Source organism: Manduca sexta, chromosome 16 (assembly GCF_014839805.1).
Source record: "Manduca sexta isolate Smith_Timp_Sample1 chromosome 16, JHU_Msex_v1.0, whole genome shotgun sequence".
NCBI lineage: Eukaryota > Metazoa > Arthropoda > Insecta > Lepidoptera > Sphingidae > Manduca > Manduca sexta.
The window spans coordinates 5,720,047-5,742,175 of NC_051130.1; the positions used below are offsets into that span (position 1 = coordinate 5,720,047).

The 22,129-nt window shown below is 34.7% G+C and overlaps 3 protein-coding genes across 3 annotated transcripts; 2 read left to right on the forward strand and 1 right to left on the reverse strand.

Moving 5' to 3' along the window:
- The first annotated feature begins 2,059 nt into the window (after positions 1–2,059).
- LOC115443230 lies at positions 2,060–4,450 on the forward strand. The gene is made up of 5 exons (XM_030168550.2): positions 2,060–2,304; positions 2,481–2,686; positions 3,059–3,268; positions 3,660–3,814; positions 4,178–4,450. The coding sequence occupies exons 1-5, from the start codon at positions 2,220–2,222 to the stop codon at positions 4,428–4,430; spliced, it is 909 nt and encodes a 302-aa protein (XP_030024410.2). The 5' UTR covers positions 2,060–2,219; the 3' UTR covers positions 4,431–4,450.
- A 905-nt stretch (positions 4,451–5,355) lies between these two features.
- LOC115443239 (ras-related protein Rab-2A) lies at positions 5,356–13,702 on the reverse strand. Its single transcript, XM_030168566.2, has 6 exons — positions 13,447–13,702; positions 11,392–11,551; positions 8,367–8,522; positions 7,812–7,992; positions 7,203–7,358; positions 5,356–6,776 (listed from the first exon to the last, which is right to left on the reverse strand). The coding sequence occupies exons 1-5, from the start codon at positions 13,490–13,492 to the stop codon at positions 7,257–7,259; spliced, it is 645 nt and encodes a 214-aa protein (XP_030024426.1). The 5' UTR covers positions 13,493–13,702; the 3' UTR covers positions 5,356–6,776; positions 7,203–7,256.
- A 222-nt stretch (positions 13,703–13,924) lies between these two features.
- On the forward strand, positions 13,925–21,930 carry LOC115444746. Its single transcript, XM_030170649.2, has 7 exons — positions 13,925–15,368; positions 17,168–17,322; positions 17,914–18,078; positions 18,618–18,703; positions 18,879–19,036; positions 19,307–19,597; positions 19,921–21,930. Exons 1-7 carry the CDS (start codon positions 14,156–14,158, stop codon positions 20,160–20,162), a joined length of 2,310 nt encoding a protein of 769 aa, XP_030026509.2. The 5' UTR covers positions 13,925–14,155; the 3' UTR covers positions 20,163–21,930.
- Positions 21,931–22,129: the final 199 nt, after the last annotated feature.

The window sequence follows — 22,129 nt, forward strand, 5'->3', positions numbered from 1 at the left end:
AGTTTATAATATTTATTGATACATAATAATAATATTATTGTCAACGATTGCTCATTCTGTGACATAAAAAAAATGCGTTTATTTCAATGACTAAATATAAAGAGGACAGGCCTCAAAAGTTAGCTATATGAATAAGTTATATTTATGTTAGGGAAATCGACGCAGAATTGTCAATATATATGTCTATCTCTTTTACTCAAAGCTTATTTGGAACGCAACAAAAAAAGACAAAAATAATTGCTTTCTTCGCATATGGCACTATTTCGTTTACTTCAACACACTGGGACCGCCTTGCGGCAGAAACGCCATTTTATGCTGGCCAGTCGGCAAGTACATGTAGTGTCAGACGATGTAAACAAATCTTCATAAATATTGAATTTAAAGTAATATAATCATATTCTCAATTGTTCAGTGTGTTTATTAGTGTATTTGTTAAGTTTCGAAAATGACTCAGTGTTGTGTGAAAGGATGCAAATCGAATTCACGCAAGAAAGACCCCGAAATATATTTTCATAGGTTAGTAACTGTTTTTACCGAAAATTAGCAAATATCTTTGTATAATTACTTTTTGGATGTGTTTTTATCAATTAAAATGATATGTGGATCTGGTTTGTTAAGCTTTGGACCCTTTTAGGCGTGATTTATACACATTAAAATCATTATGTTTGTTTACACACGAGCTTAGGGATGGGTGGGTGGATTTGTTTAGAAATTATTGATATCGATATTTTAACAGACGCCCGTTTATCAGTTACGGTTTTTGTCTTTGAAAGAATGTTAGAGCACACATCAATATTGTATTATTCAGAAGGACAAACTAAGTGAAATTAGAATATTTTTTAAGATAACCAAAAAATTTAAAAACCAAGGCAAAATGAATTGAGAATATTGAGCGACGTGATTGGAATCCTACACCAAATACATATTTCTTTACATTTTGAGAAGATATGCATAAACCACACGTTTAATTAACGCGAGTAAAGATAACTGTTTTCCAACAATATTCGCGATAAGTAAAATAGTAATGATTATTATACTTCACCTAATAAGTAGTAATATTACTTTAATATATTGCTATGAATAAAATTAGAATTGTTACATAAAAGAATAGATAAACATAAAAGAAACAACATAAAGATGAAATGTAAGATATATTTTTACAATTGGCGGTCTTATGTTTCGAGCAACCTTTGCATGCACGGAAATAGATACATAATCATATTGTTGTTATTGCAAATAATTATTATAATTGATTATCTTAACCACCATTTTTACGGTCATTGATTTTAGTTTGCTGAACCATAGTTATGTTTCTCGATCAAAGAGCATAATAATAAAATAAAATAAAACCAACCAAATAATTGCTGGCTACGCTATCTTATTCCATTTATCATGTATTAAATAAATATCTTAATCTGTAACTTAAATTTTTAGCAAGGAATAGTGCAACATACAAATATAGATCAAACACAACTGGATGTTTGTCACAACAGGTACTGCTTTGTTTAACAATTGTTACTTATAAATCAGTTTCAGTTTGTTTGTTTACATTATGATTTGTTATATTTATATTATGGTAGTTCCTAACCCCTTTCGTATTTGATCTTTTTGGGGCTTGTTTGTCTCTCTTAATTCTTCGATGTCGATACAAAATTTTCGGTACTAGCATATCACTATTGTAAGGGGCGGAGTCGGCACCATTTTGTTCATGAAATGTGCCGCATGTCACGTGACCATATTACCCATCCTCTATACTTCTTTTATCATTGGTTTATTTTTCCTTTTTGGTAACATCATCAAAATTCAGAAGTGTCAATTGTCATGTATATATTATTTTTTATCTTAAATCGCCCTGTCGCCCTCAGGATGAAATAGGGATCGTTTATTGAAAATGGTTGTAACTCATGGATGTAAGTTAATCTCGAATTGATAATAGGTAGCACTGACCAAGTCTGAATTGAGAAAAAACATATTTGTGACGTAGCTTCGGTTTTACTCATCTGAATTCCGTTTCTGAATTCGTTACATTACAGATGTACAATCTCAACCCTTTATATTTTTTTATGAGTTGGTAGCCTTGTAACTTGTCTAGTTTTGTCAAGTAAACTTCAAATTTCAAAACAAAAGGTATACGTTTATTTCAAACAATTATTATGGCAGTTTGAAAGGCATTCTAGTTTTTATATTAAACGCTTGTGCCGCTAGATTACAACTCAAGAATGCCTGCTTACCGACAAGACTCCTCATGTGACCAAGAAGATGAAGCAAATATAAATTACCAAGCTACAGGAGATCCATTGGCTTGTGAGTCTCTATCCAACCAGTCCTAACCCCTATTGTGTTTATTTATATAAAGAACAACCCAAAATAGTTTTTCCAGACACAATTTCTTAATTTTCTTCGATGGTCTATATTGTCGTTTTAAAAGAATTCATCTAGTTACATATCAATGTTAGTTATATTGTTTTGTATGTTTACAGTGATATACAATGAAGGTCTTTGGAGAATATACAAGTTGTCTCCATTACACAACATACAGTGTACAGCTGTAAAGTTAAAACAATATGCATCGAAAGTGCGACAATCGTTAGTGAGTTCTACACAAATGAATAGCAATCTGAAATATACAGTGCAGTTTGAAGAGCAGCCATTGAGATATTCAGAGGATGACGCCAATGGTTTAATGGTACAGTAATGTTTTTAACCAAAATTTTAGATTAATGTTATACTCTGTTTTAAGAAAATTGCATGCATGGATGCAATTTGGTATAATTAATTTTCATACAAGTAGTACAAAAAGATAAAAGTTTGACTGTATTTCTATCATTAGTTAAGGTTTAATTTTTATAATGATGTTTGAAGAATCGAGAGTATCCGAGTGGTCTTTAATATAGTAGGTACTATACGGAATATTATATTTGATTTCCTTTTCTGTGATTGTTTAGGCAAATTTGATAAATCTCACTTTTGATAATTGAAGTTTATTAATTATTGTTGTAACAATAACTTCTACAAGAAACTTTCTATCTAAATTAAGTTAATCTATATTTTATTTCAGATAACAGTATCATCCAGTCAGGAAAACAATAGTAACAAAAAAGTTGTATACACTGCCATTCTATTGTCCTGGGGCATGAGCATTAATTTGGAGAATACTACACACTTGCCATACATGTTAGAGAGAGGAGAACAAAAAATAGGGCATGCAGTGCAAGCCACGCTGAAGAGTGCATTTGATTGTAATATTAAGCAGTTTACCTTTACCCAGGTATTAATTTGTTAAGAATTTACAGACTACAGAAGAATTTACAGAATTTTAAGTTTATTGTAATAAAATATTTAGAGTGACATCTAATATTTGAACATTTTGACAACTGCAATTAACACTACGCTAACTTAAAAATGTGAACTTTACAGAAGCAACATTTAAAGTGATAAATAAGATAAATTTTATAATAGTAGAGCTTTCTTAGTGAGCATTATGTGTAATTCAAGAATTCTTCATTTTATACAAAAAAAAAGTGATTTTGTAAACTTACAAAAGATAAAGAAATAACAATTTTGCCATCAAATGGAAATTAGCCATAAATCGATTTAGCATAGTGTTAATTGCAGATGTCGATTTTATACTTTAATTTATCATATTGATATATTTTCAGCACCAACTTTTACAATTTGGGTATATGTTTCTTGAGAATGACACATCCCGTTCTAATGACCCATTCACACTGGTCTACAGGACACCACAATCTGATGTAAAAGACAGATTGAGCATGTCTTTTGAAATAGGTGATGTACGGCTCATTTGGAACAGGTTAGTATACATTTCACACTGGAAACTTTTTTCTTCTTATTGCTTTGAATGATGAGACAAGCTTGCCTATCTCTTGATGGTAAGCGATACGACCGCCCATATAGAGTAGAAACACCACCCATCACCTTGAATTACAAAGTATTGTTTGGTATTCCACTGCACTTCCTGAGGCATGAGATGTTAAGTCTTATTATGTCTAGTACTTACACTGGCTACAATGTCCTTCAAAGCGGAACACAACAGTGACTACACAATGATGCTTGTCAGCAAAAATAGACATTGCAGTGTCACCTACCCAGGTGGACTCTCAAATACCAGTGGAACTACATAAGTTATATAACAAATCATTACCTTTTATTGCAGGGTAAAAGATGAAAAATCCGACACTTCTGAGCCTGTGATTCTAGCTTATCAAGTACTACAGAACCAAATATTTGAGATGACATTTTTAGATGTTACGGTGTTTGAGTTATGCGACTTGAATTTGCCGAAAGGTGAAATCAAAAGTTCGGGTGCAGTGAAAATGAAGACGCCTGAAATCGTCAATTGCTTTTTCACTACGTTGAATACGATAAGCTATGGTAATATTTGGAAAGACTTAAATAGTTCAGAATAGTAATAAATTATTATAATTTATTGTTAGTGTTTTATTTATTTAAATAAGTTGAAGAACACTTAATTGATTTTGAAAGTCATGTTACTGAATGAATATGCTAGTCTTTTTTTTTGTAATGGCTATGCAGCATAAGTCTAACTGTTATTTGCTTCCGCATTTTCAAGGATCGCTCGTAAAATAACGAATTGTACAAACACCAAATGATACGATATCTCTATGTTGCTATCTTTATACGGAGTTGACCGTTCACACAGCGTTGTCTTATCATACTAAACTAAGTTCTCTTTACCCAACAACCCGACCGATCAGTTTTGAAATAAAAATAAATGCAAGCAATACTGCACTTAATACCTGCATTTCCTGAACAGTACAGATAACACAGAGATTAAATCACCTAGAAGTATGGCGGTAGGTCATGAAAAGGGTACACACAACTAGGCACTAAAAATTTGTGAATTCCGTCCCATGATATTGTGGTAGGTGGCGCACTCGGCGAGACCAGCTGTTACAGAGCAATAAATTCAATACTTACCCCTTTATCTTGCTGAAGGCCGAATATCAGTACGGCAATCATACCTCGTAGAACAATTACGCCATTGGCATAGTGGAAAAAATATGAGCACTTTTTTAAACGAGTTTATATCGATTTATTTCCTGCATGTTGTGTCCATAAAATAAGATGAAGGCAGGTGGTATGATCATGGTTCATCCCTGCCGGCCTTAGCTAGTTACTCGGTTGTAAAAAAAGGCCTGTGTAGTCTTGGTATTGGCACCAATTGTCCTAAAGCCGACATTGGATCGTCTGCTTTCGCTACTTCGTTTTCGATGGTAATATAACTTCGTCTCATGAGTGTAATTGACCCCTGAAAGTGCCTGCTTCTATGAAAACATAGTTCCGGTTGTAACGTGTACAAAAAAAAAACTATAAAGTTTTTAACATTTACTCTCATGAAATACACCTTACAAATGTGTCTGCATATTGTAACCTTACAAAATATTTTATCGTATCATTATTACAATGTGCTAAACTTAAAAGTAACCTATTTTGTAATCATTTCTTTCATTACCTTGCAAGCAGTCCTTTACGTTAGAATTTCGTCTCCCTACACGATATTTCAACGGTTTTACATATTTTACGAAATTGTAACTTGTGCAATATATACTAGGCCACCACCTATAAGCAAAATGTTTTCGTAAAATTACACCAATTGTTCAAATACAGGATTTGCAAGATGCATCCGAGCCTCGCCTTTCGAAATGGTGTCAGTTGCAAAGTTTCTCTTCTTGTCACGATAAACAAGTCTAATATTATAATACGCATACATTAAAAGCGAGAACTAGGTTACTGTATTACATAAACAAATTATATACACTGCAAGGTACAAAAAGTTCAAATAAATCACAATAAAATAAAATACACATTTTAACTCCATAACACAGAATTTCGCTTTATACAGAGATCTCTACAAGCAAATCGTTAAAATAAATATTTATTTGACTAACATTTTAAATATGTAAATAAAAATCTGTGAACTTGCGCTACAAAATAGGCCACTTACGGAGAATTTCAGAACAAAACACTGCGTTTCGTACGAAATGATCTCTATATGTACGAAATAGTTTCTCCAGAGATCTCCTAAAGTGCTATTTTATGCCGGCTGTTTAGTTTCGCCACATAGTTATACATAATATGATTCCGCTTTTAGTACAATCGGAATCGTATCTAAGGGCATACCCGGCCCGCCATATTTGTCCACTATCCAATACATATCAATTTATGATTATATAACTTGTATGATTTACAAATAAATGCTTCGTTAATGATATCGTGAAGAATGACCGTATATATCATGTATAAACATACATACACAAAAATATTACATAGTAAATAGGCATGTTGAAATGAGGCTGAAAGACGTTTGTATCTGGTCCGATGTTTGAAGATTCATCCTGCATACATTGAAACACTGAGAAACTTATGTCTATTTTACAATATAAGCTTAGTCGCAGTCAAAACACTACTTTGAGACATTAAATGTTCGGAATATATGAATAGACAGATAAAACAAAACAACTTGTATAATAAATAATAAACTTTGGATCCTAAGGAAGCAAACGTTCAATCACAGACGTGAACTATTTGTAAAATGTAGCTAATACAACTATTGAAATTGAATTGTTATTTGTGGTATATTACTAACTTTTAGTATACCGCCTCAAAGGCGTACTATGTAAGATTATGTATTATAATGAGTTCTGACGCAAGCTATTCTGCAGCTTTAACTCTAATAATCCGGCATGCAGTAAGTTTCGTACCAATGTTTGTTGCACACAGCTGCACCCCGCCTGGAAAATTTTAACACAACTGTTACATCACGACGTTTTGTAAACACGTAACTTACATTACAACTGCCTTATAAATTGTGGAAGGAATATTATGCAGACAAGATTTTAGTATTATACTGCACCTACCATACAATTTCTGGTCTAATTTGGAAAGGCAGATATGTAAGACCTTAAAAACTAATGAGATGAATGGGTAGTAACTTATTCCCATTTCTGGTACCAGGTATAATAATCTACATAGTCGTGAGCACACTCTAGATTGGCCGGTTTGACGTCGTTAACACTAACATTTCACGCGGTTGGTCCCTCAAGTCTTTATGTCTATTGGATCACACGTTCGTAATTTTTGGATAAACTCGCCCGGCCCACTTCTATTTATCTATGCCTATACTTGGTTACATAGTTTAGTAGTAAGTGGTGACTGACCTCCCGGCCGTTGTCCCGATGCTGTCCTTAGTGTGTGCAGTGTGTGTGCAACACCTAACAGCAGCCGCCGGGCGCCGCGCCGCCCGCGCCTGCGCCCTTCGCGGCCCCCGCGTTCGCGTTGGTGTAGTGCTGCGGACCGATCTTGATGCCGTTCGCCTGGAACATCATTTATTTTCGAGTCTTAGAAGTTACTATTTAATAATATTTAGTAGGTAGTCATAAGGTATAAGCGCCGATAGCCTAGTTGGTTATGGAACGTTCTGCCGAGACGAATGTCCGCAGGTTCAAATCCCAAAAGGCACACACCTCTGATTTTTCTAAAAATGATATGTGTGCATTCTTTGTGAATTATCGCTTGCTTTAACGGTAAAGGAAAACTGCATACCTGAGAAGTTCTCTATAGGAATTTCGAGAGTGTGTAAAGTCTACCAATCCGCACTAAGCCAGCGTGGTGGACGAAGGCCTAATCCCTCTCAGTAGTAGAGGCGGCCCGTGCCCAACAGTGGGACAGTATATAATACAGGCCTGATATTATTATTATAGAAGGTAGTCTATAATGCTTTAATTATACGTTAGCATAGGAATCTTGACATTCGGTCTGTAACTTACCTCATTGTGTATGTCAAACACGCCCTCCTGTATCTTCTCGTATATCTCCTTGGCAGTGTTGATGAAGGCCTCCTCGACGTTGGCGGCGGTCTTAGCCGACGTCTCCATGAACACAAGTCCGTGTTCGCGGGCGAACGCTTCGCCCTCCTCCTTCTTCACTTCACGTCGCGATTCCAGATCACTGATGCACGTAATTTAATTGATTAATATTCATAATTACCAAAATAAAAATAAAATTTCATTTATAGCCAAGTTTTGAAGTGGATCAAAATAAAATGCTTGATTTGGCTTCATTTTGTGCTGCTGCGGGGTATTTTACAACAAAACCAATGTATTATCCATTTGCACAAGTCAGGTCACTTTTAAAATGATCCAAAAGCTTGTTTAATTATTTTTAATACTCTATACAATTGAATCACCAATATAACATTGTACTCAAGTATGCGGACACTTGTTGATAGTTATTGGAGCAAAGGTCGTAGCTTCTCGAGTCCTGGAAACAAATACTAGTAGATAAGTATATAATGAAGGTATGTTTCTTAACTAGAAACATACCTTTTGTTTCCAATTAACATGATGACCATGTTAGAGTTGGAGTGCTGGCGCGCGTCCTCGAGCCAGGTGGTTAGGTGATTGAATGTGTCCCGCCTGGTGATGTCGTAGACTAGCAGAGCGCCAGCAGCGCCTCTGTAGTACGACCGGGTGATTGACCTAGTCCAAACATACATAACATTTATAGATGACTGATCGTGAAACGCTTCAGGACTTGATGTAATTCAAAATATACCTAATTGGGAATGTTTAATATGGTTAGAAAGTCGATGGGAAACAAAGGGAAGTTAAAACTTTCAAGAACTTTATTAATGTGAGTAGATCACAATTTCAAAAACAATCCTAAGCACTCGACACCTCAAAAAGTGGAAAATGATCCAAAATAAATAAAAACTCATAACGCCTTCGTCCGCAAACTAAGGCACCGATTTTTCGCCTATTGTACTCCGTCCCATGATGTGACAGCCGCGAGCCTAGTAGGATATCGGCCACAAATTCCGGACCTCACGCTGATAGAGCAGATAAATAGCTACCGGACCCGAGATTCGAACCCGGGACCTTCGAGCGGTGGTCGTACAGTAGTACAGTCTAAATAATAAATCTAATACTAAATTATTACCGTTTCATTAAACGCATGTCACGTTTTAATTTACAAGAGTCAATGTTATTGTGTCCTTGATTATTAATTACTTAATGAATAAATAGTGATGAAAACAGCCTTTCATCATGAATATTTATTCTCTGTCTTTATTAAAATCGTCTCACCGACCGACTGACGAGAGTACCTACCGCAATTATTATTAACCGTGAAGTTTTAGCTTTCAATTTCTAGCTCAGGCAATCACTTGTGCAATTTTTCTTTTAATTAAATGGAAAAAGATCGAAAACAATGGAAAAAATAAGCTATAAATACACAATAATATCGCGTTACAAAATTCTCAACGTTATTGTTTACGACATACAAAATCTATATTGGGATTAAACCTAAGATATCTTGATCAAATAATCTCAGAAACTTTAATCTGATTGGTCCATTTTCGCGATCGATCTGAAGATAGCTCACTGAACTCATTTATTTATTTTGATCGTATACAGAATAGTATGATTTTTTCTTACGGTGCAGTTTTGACCATAATCAAACTGTAAACTCTGTATTGAGACACTGATACATTAAAAAATCTCCGCTTTATTTAATTAAAGAAATCTAAGTCGACCGCTTTTGTTGTTTTCGTTCACGTTGAATAGTGTTACTTACAAAAAATAAACTTTCGCAATTGTCTGGTACAATGTCAGGTCATTGCAAAATGTTAAATATTTACATTTATATTATAGAATCAGATTAAAGTTTTCTGCTTTTTAATCCCATGATAGGTTTAATAATTCCCTACGTTAAAGTAGGAATAGAATAATACCTTTAATTTTCCTTTTACTTTTTGTTATTTACATATTTTATTAATATTAATTAAATTAATATATCTTACATGTTGCTATAGGTAGGTATAAAACACAAGTTTCTAATTCATTTGAACTGAGTGATCATCAATGTTAATATATCGCGGCGAAAGACAATATCGAAATTTGGCAAGAACAACGTTCATTTGGCACAAGAACCAAATCCTAAAATCAGTTCATATTCGTGTGTATTAGATTATGAAACAAATATAATTACGCGAACGTATCTGCGTAATACAAGTTTGTAACTGACTCTCAGTGCAAACATATATGTAAATAAGTGTAAGGTATCTACATACAAAATGTTAAATACGTACGTACAATCAACATTTTATAATTTTACTAAATCGTCTCGGGACTTTAGACCTGCTCTTAGGTATTTACATGATAGATTTTATATTACCATTAATTTATCATTTTTTTTTTCAATTTCTCTATGCTCATTTATTTAATTGTATTATTTGCTAAATAGGTATCCCGTAATAGTGAACATATTTAAAAGCGATATGCGTAACAGGCGTTATGAATATTTATCTTTAAATAGCGCGATATAACAAAAGAAAATCAAGGCTTGCTAAAACCCACTACAAAAGTTAGTTGGCTGCCTATCAACACTAAATATCTACATTGATAATGAATTTCTACATAACAATAAATTTAAACATGTAAATTATTATAATTCAAATTATAAGGCATTAATGAGCGTTTAAGCCTGAGGTTTAAGCAATAGGTTGTGTCATGTGTGAAAATGTGAACCTCGTCAAAATATTACGACAGGTGGCAACGCAACCAGCGTCACCGTCAATTATACACATTCTTCAAAATGTGGGCCTAAGTAGGTAAGTATACAAATTACGCGACATAAGTTCGCTAATGTATGAATGAAAAAAAGCAGTATGTGTGTGTGTGTGTGAGTGTGTGTAAACAGACGACATAAGCTGAATGAAGTTTTGTAGGCAAAGGGCAGTAGAAACACTATATAATATTGCAAAACAACAAACTGAACTGTACAATAGCAAGTCCTTTTTAATTTACAACAGCTAAATAAATACTACAATAAAGTAACACACGGACAAAATATTCGTGAATGTCACACGATTATTGCCATAACATTCTGGTTTTCTAAATTTTAGAAGATACATTTACCAGTCCACACCTAAAATAGGTATTCTTAAACAACATAAAATCTATTGACGGTATTATTATCTTATGTGATACGGCTGTATCATTGAAAACGAGGTGAAAAAGAAATTTAAATATTGGATTTCTCAGTCATCTCTCTTATAACGGCAAAGTCTCTTCAGTTGAATATTCAGTAGCTGTATTAGTGATTGCACTTGATAAGTGAAGCGAAGTCCAAGTAGCATTAATTCAGCACTTACTATCACCGGCCATCAAATTTCCATAGCTTTTGACGGAATTATTATTCCTTGCTAGTCAATACACTTATGCCAACCTGATTGTGACCGGATATATTGTATGTGGGCTGTTATAGCGGATTTTACACCTTCCATGTCACCACAATGCGGGCGCCAAATATCCTACCACCAAATGACAAACATAATTGTACACTGACCTGAAAGCCTCCTGGCCAGCGGTGTCCCAAATCTGCAGTTTGATTTGCTTGCCATCTATGGTGATCATCCGCGCTCCGAACTCGACACCAATGGTCAGGTCATGAACAGGCTGGAACCTCTTGTCTGTGAACTGGAGGAGCAGGCATGACTTGCCCACACCTGTAGAATGGTTGATCATTTTGAAATTGTGGAGGATAGCAATGAATATTATTATCAATTGGGGCGAATGGGGATAAATACGGAAAATGAGGTTTTTTTTTTATGCAGACTTGACACAGTCACTCCACTGCACATGATAGTAAGTGGAGTACTATAGAATGTGGATGACGAGAGATATTACCTCATAATATTAAACCTCATAATTAATAAAAAACCAATTTTGTTCATATTACCCCTTATTCCCTATTCATTCTATTCGACCATATTCTAAAGCCATCAAAAGGGAGCCTAGTAGCCATCTCAGCTAAGCTATAAGGTAACATTTGTTTATTTTATATAAAACTTTGAACTAGATTGAAGAACTGGGTCACTTCTCACTCAACTCTTTAGTGTTAAACAATAATAAATAAGAGCCAACAATCACAAACTACTATGTCACTGACCATTCAGTGAGATAAGATTATAATTATGGAAGGTTTAAGAAACTAGAGACACCATCTCACATTGTAGTGATTTTCAAAAATATGTGAACATGGTTAACATGAAAATGTTTTATTTTTATTTATTCAATTACAGAAAAAAAATTTAGAATAGACAGTTTATTCACTTTTACACCTATAACAATGGTGGTATTATTTGAATTATCATTTTTAACAAATCAGATTGTGTTAACAGGTGGCCATGCTTTGTTATATTCATTACAACCCATCTCATTTATAATATTATTGGCTAAGTAGGTATATGCTGTTTATTACTTGTGATTGAGCTCTTCAAGTTTTTGTTAAATTTGTTAAAGAAGGTCATTCTTACTATAGTGCCCGTTGAGTATTATGTATGTAGTACCTTTTTGCTTTATATATATAACATCTTAATTGCTCAATATTAATACTATTGTCTATCTGAACTGTGTTGTAATAGAATATGTATATAGCAAGTATTAGTTACACCATCAAAACAGATTAGATAAAAAATGCTTTGTTCACAAAATCAATAAAGTATACAAGTTCCTGTTGTTTACTAGTTGGAAGGTTATAGATGTATCATTTACATTGTGTTGTTGATTTAAGTGTCAATATACTGTTTATTTATGCTTTAAAATGTATTTTATAAGATTATTTGTAATGAGAAGAAAAAAAAAATTACAATGGAAAGCAAAATAACTTGGTTGTTTTTTATTCCCTTAAAATGTTTTTTTTTTCTTTACCAATCCATCCATATATATTTTTAAAAATGACTTGATGCATCAATAACAAATTAAAATAATGAACATGATTAATAAAAAAGGAAGGATCTTTTGTGACAAATCCATTAGAGTATGTCCATATTAAAATTGAAATAGCCTGACATGGCCACAGAGCACAGTAGAAAACATAAACACTATATAAAATTGAATACAATAAGACCTTCTCAAATATCATGTTTTATTAGTATTTGACTGGAGTTCAGGAATATAATATTATTTTTTTGATGCATCATCATTTGTTTTGGTAGTAAATGTAATCTAATTCCTGTGATACATTTCATTGTAAAAAACAAACAAAGAGTGTCCTTGAAACTGCAACCTATAAAAAAAAACTACAATGACTGCACAAGGTTTGGTGTTGAATACTATATTAATTTTATAGGAAATATAAACGGGTCGCACTAAGAATAGAGACTAATATTTTGTGATATGCGCATCTTATTCTCTATTGAACAAGAGCGTAGGCGGAAATAAGTGACATGTAACTAATTACTCACACCCCTAACCACAACAATAATTAAAAAAACATTTTTATGCATTAATAATTTAACTTTCATAACAAATATTAACATTAAAACATAATTAGCAAACGCAGATGTGGAAAAAAACACAAAAGAATGCTAAATAATATATCATGGAATAAAATCAATACCTGTGTCGCCGATGATGATGTATTTGAATAAGTAGGCGTACGCCATTTTCACTACGGTTTATTGAAACTATACCAAACAACTATCGAAAATGACGATTAACAATAGTCTAAAAGAGTCGTTTTATTGTTAAAAATAACAAAAATAAGACGCAGTTTTAGTTCACCCACAGCTGGTTGAATCAAATTGTCATTGTGAAATTATGAGCAATTTTGACAACCGTCAACCACAGAGACTATCTATGGTATTTTCTGTTCTGCATATTTTTTTTAGATTTGTCGAGAATACCAATTATATCCGAGTAAATAATATAAAAGTTTTTTTGATCCCGTATGTTTCAGCCTGTGGATCTGAGCTATAGATGACCACATCGCGGTATAATCAAATAAATATACAGCCTACATCGTAGAGGATAAATCTTCAATATATAATGAATGTGGCAGCCCTGATGGTAAATGTTTTCCTCTATCTGTCATTTATGTCATGTCAATCAAATAGTTTTTTTGATGTGAATTGTGATTTACGCGAATAAGTTTGTTATTATTTCTTGTTGTAAATTCTGCACGTTGTATTAGCCTTTTATTGGTATCCAAATACTGTAATTTATTTTAGGCCTATCGCGTCTTTGTTAATTTTGTAGTCTAATTTCCGTTTGTAACCTTAAAAATTTAAGTGTACAATGCCGACGGCATTGCCAATTTATTTGTAATCATGGATTCTCGTAAAGATTCTGCTTCTATGAAGAACTCTATAAATGTAGATTGTGACAGTGAAAAGAATCGAAATTACAAAGGGAGTCCGAGGCAGGCTAGTGCGAGCGATAACAGCGAAAATTTGTTTACAACGACTCCAAGTCAAGGTTCTAGCTTCGTTCCGGTAAACGGGCCGCGAGCGAGACTCGCGCATCCATTATCAAACAATGATGTCGGCCACTCGAGCGCACACGGAGAGAGCAGTACTGAGGCTTTTAAAAATTTACCTGGGACTAGTCAATCGCAAATGTACAAAGTCAATTCAGTCACGGAATCCGAAGCGACACCTTCGAGCAGTAGTAAGGCGAGTTCGAGCGCATACGACAACGGCACGGAGTCCAACCAGGACGTGGTATCATGCCACAAGCACAAGGTGTGTCAAGACTTGGCAAGCAACAGCTGTAGTGGCCCATCAACAAGTGGCATGAGCAAAACCAACGACACCGCCGAAAATTGTGCCTTTAGGGAGAGCAGGAAGAGACCATCAACTCTTAAACTCAACAGGTCTAACCTAGATGCTGATGAGAGCTCAAGTGACACTGGGAATGATGACTACTCACTGGGGTCAGAGGATGGTTGCATCTACACTTACAGGGGTGGTGAGCATTTGGCAGACCTACCTAGTTCATTCTTCAGTTTGGATATGGGTTTGCCTTTAGACAAACACCTTCCCATGCCTCCGAATTACCCAGTTCCTCAGCAAGGGAACAGAGAGCAAGGTTCAGGTGCATCTAGCCCAGACATGGACTTTTTAGAGATGGATTTTGATCCAGGACCTTCTTGTGAAGTGGACTCTGGTGATGAGTCAACACCTGATGCAGATTTAGATGAAGGGAACATGCCTGAGGAGAATGAGCCTGTGCTGCGAAGGGCTTCCCCTGAGTACATGCCAGCACCTAGATACATCCCAATGAACACAGCACACAGCTCGACAAGTACACACAATGAGCCTGAAGTGTATTCATACAGTTTGCCATCAACAAGTCAGGCTGGAGTTGAGCAGGGTGACGCAGCTGAGGCCCCTCACAGTTATGGGCCATACATCATGCATGTTAATTACAGGGGTGAGCAGATACTAGTGAGGAGGACAATGTCCCATTGGCCACACACAATGCCTGTCAGCCTGCATGTATCAAGCGGGGACCTGGTGTCACCAAAGGAAATGTTAAATTGTGAGTATTTATAAACGATAACATAATCTTATAAGATCCTAACCATGTTCTTGTTAGATTTCAGCATGTATTATAAAAATGTTCATAAAAGGTAAAACAAAAAGTAAACAAAGAAAACATATTTTCTGAATAAATCTTTTGTTCAGAAAATTGTGTACTATGTAATATGACTAATTACTAATTTTAAATATGAAGGCCTATAAATTATAATTTCAATATTATTGTTTGTATGGACGATGTATATATATCAAGACCTTTCATGTTTTATGACCTTGATATTACTATGTCATACTGTACAAAGGTTTGTATAATTTTGAAATAATAGACTTTAATCTTAGGTCCATTTATTAAAAAAAAAAACATAATACTGGAAAAGTATTTTATATATATTGCATACGCCTTTTTTGTTCAAAGTTCAAAGTAAAAAATTTATATAATCTTTCAATTTCATTTCCTGTATATACTACATCTATGTTATTAATGCTTGTATAAAACATTTGTAACAGTTCAAATTGACCCATGCCATGTCTTTGTTATCTTGAAATCATATGATCTAGGACAACATTCATTCAGTATAATGGCCTTAATAAGTGAATGTATTATACCATAATCATTGATGTGTCATCCTCTCTCAGTGGCCGTCCTGAGCTGAGGTCATGACCCTTTAGAGGGTTACCCTCAGCATGGCCACCTAAGGGCTTGCAGTGCCTGAAGCACTCACCTGCAGGCTCGGTGTGTTTATATAAGCCGGCCCTGCCAGGCTAACAAACATATGTCATGTCGAAAACAAAACGCTTCTTTATAGTTTTCATAAAATGAAATAAACATTAAGACCCCATTCATAACTCATCCTCAGAAGGGAGTCTAATAATTAAGATCTTGATGTTGTATATCTTTGTCATGTTGTTTACAAACCTCACAAATGTTTACTTACTTTTTCAATACCTAAGAACATGCAAATAAACATTAACATTCCAAAAATTACTTTGGCAGGGATTTAGGTTTGGATTCATGCCATTTTGTGCTTGTTGCTAATTGTCCATATCAATTTGGTTTATTACTTTTAACCCCATTCTAACTTTTTTGATAAAACAACATTGTTTTGTATGCACAATCATGGTAAACTATGTAGTTTTATAAACTCATATAAGTTATATGTATGTTACACACATGGATTGTTGATTGTAAATTGATATTACTGGAGTTTACTGACAATGGTCACTCTATAAGTAAAAAATAAAATTGTCCAGTTCCTTGGGGCCCTGTAATTTAACTTACCCACTAAAACTGCATAATAATAGTAAATAGTAATTATAAACATACTGTTACATTGAATAACATATGAGTGTATAATAATACAATTACATTTCACATTGAAATTGTCTACATTAAAGTTCATCCTCATTAAAACAATAAATCTTTGAACAAATTTTAATTTCCTCATAGTGCTGAACTGATTTTACAGCTGAAATATTATGCTGTGTGCAACTAAATTAGTGTGGTTTTTAAGTGATGTTTAAGTAAAAGTAAAATAAAATTTATTATGGGTTTCACTTGCGGTTCTGTATACATCAATGTCCATGTCTAGGATAAAAAGTAGGATTTAACACAATGTAAAGCAGGCCTAGTTCTAGAAAATAACAGTACAAATTTATAAGATGTGGATAACAAGAAGAAATAATTTCAGTCAGAAATAGCAGTAATATAGCAGCGTACGAATTATAATGAAATCAAGTTTATATTACCTACCATTATGGTTTATGCTGAATTTTTTACTATATATTGTCTGTTATTTGCAGATGATGAGGAACAAGCAGAAGGACCATTTGCACATCAGATTAATCAAGGAGAGAGACCAACATACGACTCTGCAAACCTTTCATCAGCATTATACCATGTCACTATGGCAAAGAAATTAATAGCAGAGAACAAACCAGAGTCTGAGAGTCAAGCGGTTAGTTGTTTTGCATAATATTTATATTTGTATTATATTTGCAGTTCAGAGCATACAATGACAATAGTTATATAGTCTTGTGTTATGGTTATGAATTGCAAATGAGCAAGAGTCTTTTATGATCAATGATTATTATGTCATACATAAATTGTAATGGTACATTACTTTATGCAATGTGAAATGCATTGTTATTGACACTAATAATGAATGGTTGAGAGGATGGCTATTTTTAATTACCCATATAATCCATACCAGAACTACATAATACATATTAATATGATTATCTTGATTGGGGTCAACTGGTGGACTGAGCTCTCAGATTTAGTTTCTGAGTTGGATAAAGTTATATTTAGTTTTTCTGCGCAATAATTAGCCTGGAGTTCGTAATTGTACCTAGTGGGCTGACGCTAATACTTATAGGCTCACTCCCTACTATATTTGGGAACTAATTTAACTAGCAAAATGTGAGTGTATAATTCAGGATACCCATAATAAGCGAAAAAGCGCAATGTATGTAAAAGAAAAACATTAGTTAATCATAATACTTTTGTATATAATCAAAGTTCATATTCACAATAACATTTCTGCCAGTCTGGAGATGGAGGTTCGGAGTCGGCAGCGGCTCCGAGTGTGAGCGGCGTGAGCTGTGTAGAGCCTCCGCGGTGTATGATCTGGTCGGAGCGCGAGGCGTGCGAGCGGCAGGTCACGCAGATCGGCACGTCTGCCTGCGGTGCCACGGCCGTCGTTAATGTTTTTGTGAGTTAATCACAACCTGTAGTAAATCATTTTATTATTAGAAATATACCCTATTTTACGTGAGCAGGAAAATAAAAAACCTCGCCATGTTGTCTTAAAATATAACATATTTTTTTTGTATTGACAATGTAAACTTTAAAACGAGAGGCACCCTAAGCCTATTATTTTCCTATACCGTTATTATTTGCATATTGCATTTTTGAGCTCAACATACTGGTATAATATAGTGCAAGTTACTTTATGATTTATTCATGGTTATCTCAGTAAAACATGCTTTAAAGTTCTGTTGTAAATGCCGCGAGGCTGACGCAGAAACCTGCATTACGAAAGTCTCTTACAATACTGTAAGATTTTTCACTGCTTTCTTCTTCTTAGAGAATAAAAATTACAAGTTATTCATACTATAAATGGTTTCTTTAAATGAGTTTTACTGGCTCCAATCCACATTTTTAACGACTAATAACTTTCCAGTTGATATCTAATTTTTTCTCCTAAAACATAATGTTTATTATGCGCGTAATACCAAAACATTGTTTTAGATTGCTCTAGGCGTACCTGTAAATTTAGAAAAGATAAATTCAGCCGTTGGAACACGACAAAGAGCTAACAATGCACCACTGCCAAGGTATTTTACTTCTATAAATTTTTTATATATAACATATAACAAAATTAAAAAAAAACTAATTTGAGTATCATAATTCAAATATCAAATATACACACATGCAAAGGACTTTTAATTATCACAGTACATGATTCTTTGTATAATTTTATTAGATTCTAGAATATTGTTTTGATTTTAGATATTTGCTATCCCGAGCAGTGGCTGGTTGCACTGCTGCAGATCTGGTATCAGGTATACACAAGGCCTCAGATGGGTTGATCACCGCTCGATTTTTTCCAACATATCCTGAAAGAGCCATCTCGCTTTCCCATTGGCTAGCTGATTGGATTTCATTAGGTAATGATTCAAAAGTTTATGTGTTTTACGTCTTGTAAATAATTTAATAATTTGATATGTTAAGATACAATGCTATACATATTGTGATGGTATTTTTAAACTTACTTGACACTATTTATCTGCTAACAACTTTTTCTACAGAATACATATTGTTTGTGAGTAATTATTTCCATGGAAATTTGAATAATATTTGGAAATAAATCGACATATCGGGCAGTTTACGGGTGAAGCGCTAAGAAACATCCAAATATATAATGTGTAAATGTTCAGGTGCGGTGCCGATCCTGACGCTGAACCTGCAAGCAGGATGCACGGGCACAGGCACGGGCGCGGTGCCGGACGCGTGGCACCATCAGATGGTGTGGGGCGTGTCGGCGCGCGGCGTGTTCGTGTGCAACCCGCTGGCGTGCGTGCGCGAGGGCGCGGTGTGGGCGCGGCTGGCGGCGCCGTCGTCGCTGCTGGTGCGCGCGGCCGACGTGCTGGCGCGCTTCACGCCGCACACCGACCTCACGCCGCTCGCGCACGTGCCCGACAGGCGCTTCCACACCTTCAATGTGCTCGGTGATTCTTTTGTATATTACTGATTATAATTAAATGCAATTAAATATTTGGCATGTTAGATAAATAACAAAGCAAAAAAGTCTACCAGTAAAACGTTGAACAACATCCAAACTACACCTAGATCGAAAAATAGTTATATAAATAGTATAGTATTTCCTAATACAAACCTCAGTGCTTACATTTATCACTGTTGTTTCTTTAAGTATTAAATTCGGTCTAAAAAGCGTGCCTAAAATTTATTATAAAAAAATATTTATTTGTTTGAAATTAACAAATTATAAAAGTAAACTAAGAAATCGGTCTAACAGTAATAATTATTTCAGGTCAAGTGGCGAACGTGATCCGCGAGTGGCGCGTGTCGGGGTGGCCGGAGCACAGTCCGCGCACGCAGCACGTGCGCATCCCCGCCGCCTACCAGGCCGGCGTCACCGTGGCCGCGCTCACCGGCACGGACGCGCACCGCCGCCTCAGCGCCGCGCCGCAGCTGCCGCTACTGGCGCCGCACGGCACGCACGCGCCGCACGCGCCGCACCCGCCACACGCTCCACACGGCGACCCCGCATGAACTTGCAAAAGGCAGCACAAGACGGAATACCTAAACTCTGAAAACAACTTCGCTGAACGCAAACAATCGTAAAATCGATCCACCAAATGTCGGCTATTACAATATTCAATATATAAAATGAGACACCGATTCTACCGACTAAAATCTGCATTTACCAGATAAAGATCGGACAGCGATAAAAACGACTGTCTGCCTTCAGCGTTTTCAAGGAGACAATCATATCCAGGAAGTGTGTTGTATTGATAGATGCGCGCTGACTGAGCGAGGCTGTCTCAACACGAACAATGAATGCGCATGCGTTTGCTCTGAGCGAGGCGCGTCATGACTGGTGGAGTATTCAAAGATAGCGTTACTCAGTTAGACGTATCCATTACCTTAGGCAATTTGTAGTGTTACAGGTCATTTTATAATACCTTGAAACCGCTGATGCAAGGATCGCTTACCTGCACGCGTTCATTGTATGTACCATATTGGCCGTAAGGTATTAAGGCAATAAAAAGTTTAAACTATTTGGTAGAATGTCACTGTGAAACAGTGATGATCCAAACATTTTATTCTGTACCGTTATATACTGTCCTTTTTTGAATTGACTGAGAATGCAAAAGACATACTAATTTTATTGTTTATACTTTCATAATTTTGCATAGAATTGTGATTTGTAATGGCCATGATGTAAGTTATTATTACACGCATGTAGGAATTTTAACTGGCAATGTATGTATAAAAAGCTTTTTATATAGATCCATTACTGTTAAGCCATATAGGGACGTACCACCGATGTATAAAATATGATCTGAATCGTCTGGTGTTATAAACTCGTATTTGGTACAAGTAAGTTGTAAACCGTAGCCGCACAAAGTCTCAGAGGTGTGAAACAAAACCGCTGTGTATTTATTTACTTCATGGCTTGAACTTGTGTCGCTCAAACTTTAATTTCTCTGTATGTATGAGTATAGTTGGAACTTAGCTGTTAATGGTCTTTGTATAACAGATACGATTGGCTAAATTTTATTAGCCACCTTAATAATAATGTAAATAGATTTTTTGTAAGAAAATATAATATATATTAGTCAATTGGTGCTTACTAGTCAAAATTATATTAGCACATATACTATGTAGTCGTTACAACACAAATATAACGCGTAATTACATTTTGTAAACAACCTTTGCACTAAATATAATATACCTGCATTCTGTATTCAATCACAATTAAATATTCCTTGTCTAAGTTGGAATTCGACTAGTGATGTTATTTAATTATTCGAGAATACAAATTAATAATACCGACCTTATGTTAAATTGTTAAGATTTAATTTTACTTGGCTAGTTACTTAACAGTTGTATTTATTTACTGATTCAATAATTTATTTTTAGTTACAAACAATAACTGTTAAAACCTCAAACCACACTTCATCACAATAGATTTTAAGAATCATTTTAGCAAAATGAGCAATAATTATGTTTTAAAATCATTATTAATTGCTTTTCAACTTCTGGTAATTAGATTTATTACGAGTAAATTAATGTATCAATTAAATAAAAAAATTCTATTACCAGTTTTACGTTTGTATTTTGTATGTCTCGAATAATTAATAACACAAGTTCTGTTTATTTAAGCGTGTCTAGTTTGCAAGGCATATTGTCTAATTACGATAGATAAGTACTACGATTTGTATGGGATGTGACGTCATCCACTGTAACTCGGTTATATGAGAACAATGTTATTAATAACATTATATTTTTGGAATATACTATGATAGAATGCGTATTTGACTTTTAATCGAACGTCTGATTTATTTCCTATTATTTATACAGGTGATTTCATTTTGTATACAGGATTAGATTGAATGGACCTGTGTATCGTAATTTTAAGTGATTTAAAAAATGGTTAATCTCGATCAAAGAGTTCTAAGGTCATATAGAGCGGACATTGGTAAGATTGTCATACAAACATTTTGCGCTCATGC

Coding starts and splice junctions, on each gene's coding strand:
- LOC115443230 (XM_030168550.2), top strand. CDS start 2,220: ATGCCTGCTTACCGACAAGACTCCTCATGTGACCAAGAAGATGAAGCA. Junction 2,687..3,058: donor ATGACGCCAATGGTTTAATG/GTACAGTAATGT, acceptor ATTTTATTTCAG/ATAACAGTATCATCCAGTCA. Junction 3,269..3,659: donor AGCAGTTTACCTTTACCCAG/GTATTAATTTGT, acceptor ATATATTTTCAG/CACCAACTTTTACAATTTGG.
- LOC115443239 (XM_030168566.2), bottom strand. CDS start 13,492: ATGGCGTACGCCTACTTATTCAAATACATCATCATCGGCGACACAG. Junction 7,993..8,366: donor ATGTTAATTGGAAACAAAAG/GTATGTTTCTAG, acceptor TACGTGCATCAG/TGATCTGGAATCGCGACGTG. Junction 7,359..7,811: donor TGTTTGACATACACAATGAG/GTAAGTTACAGA, acceptor ATGATGTTCCAG/GCGAACGGCATCAAGATCGG.
- LOC115444746 (XM_030170649.2), top strand. CDS start 14,156: ATGGATTCTCGTAAAGATTCTGCTTCTATGAAGAACTCTATAAATGTA. Junction 18,704..18,878: donor AACAATGCACCACTGCCAAG/GTATTTTACTTC, acceptor TTTTGATTTTAG/ATATTTGCTATCCCGAGCAG. Junction 19,037..19,306: donor AGCTGATTGGATTTCATTAG/GTAATGATTCAA, acceptor GTAAATGTTCAG/GTGCGGTGCCGATCCTGACG.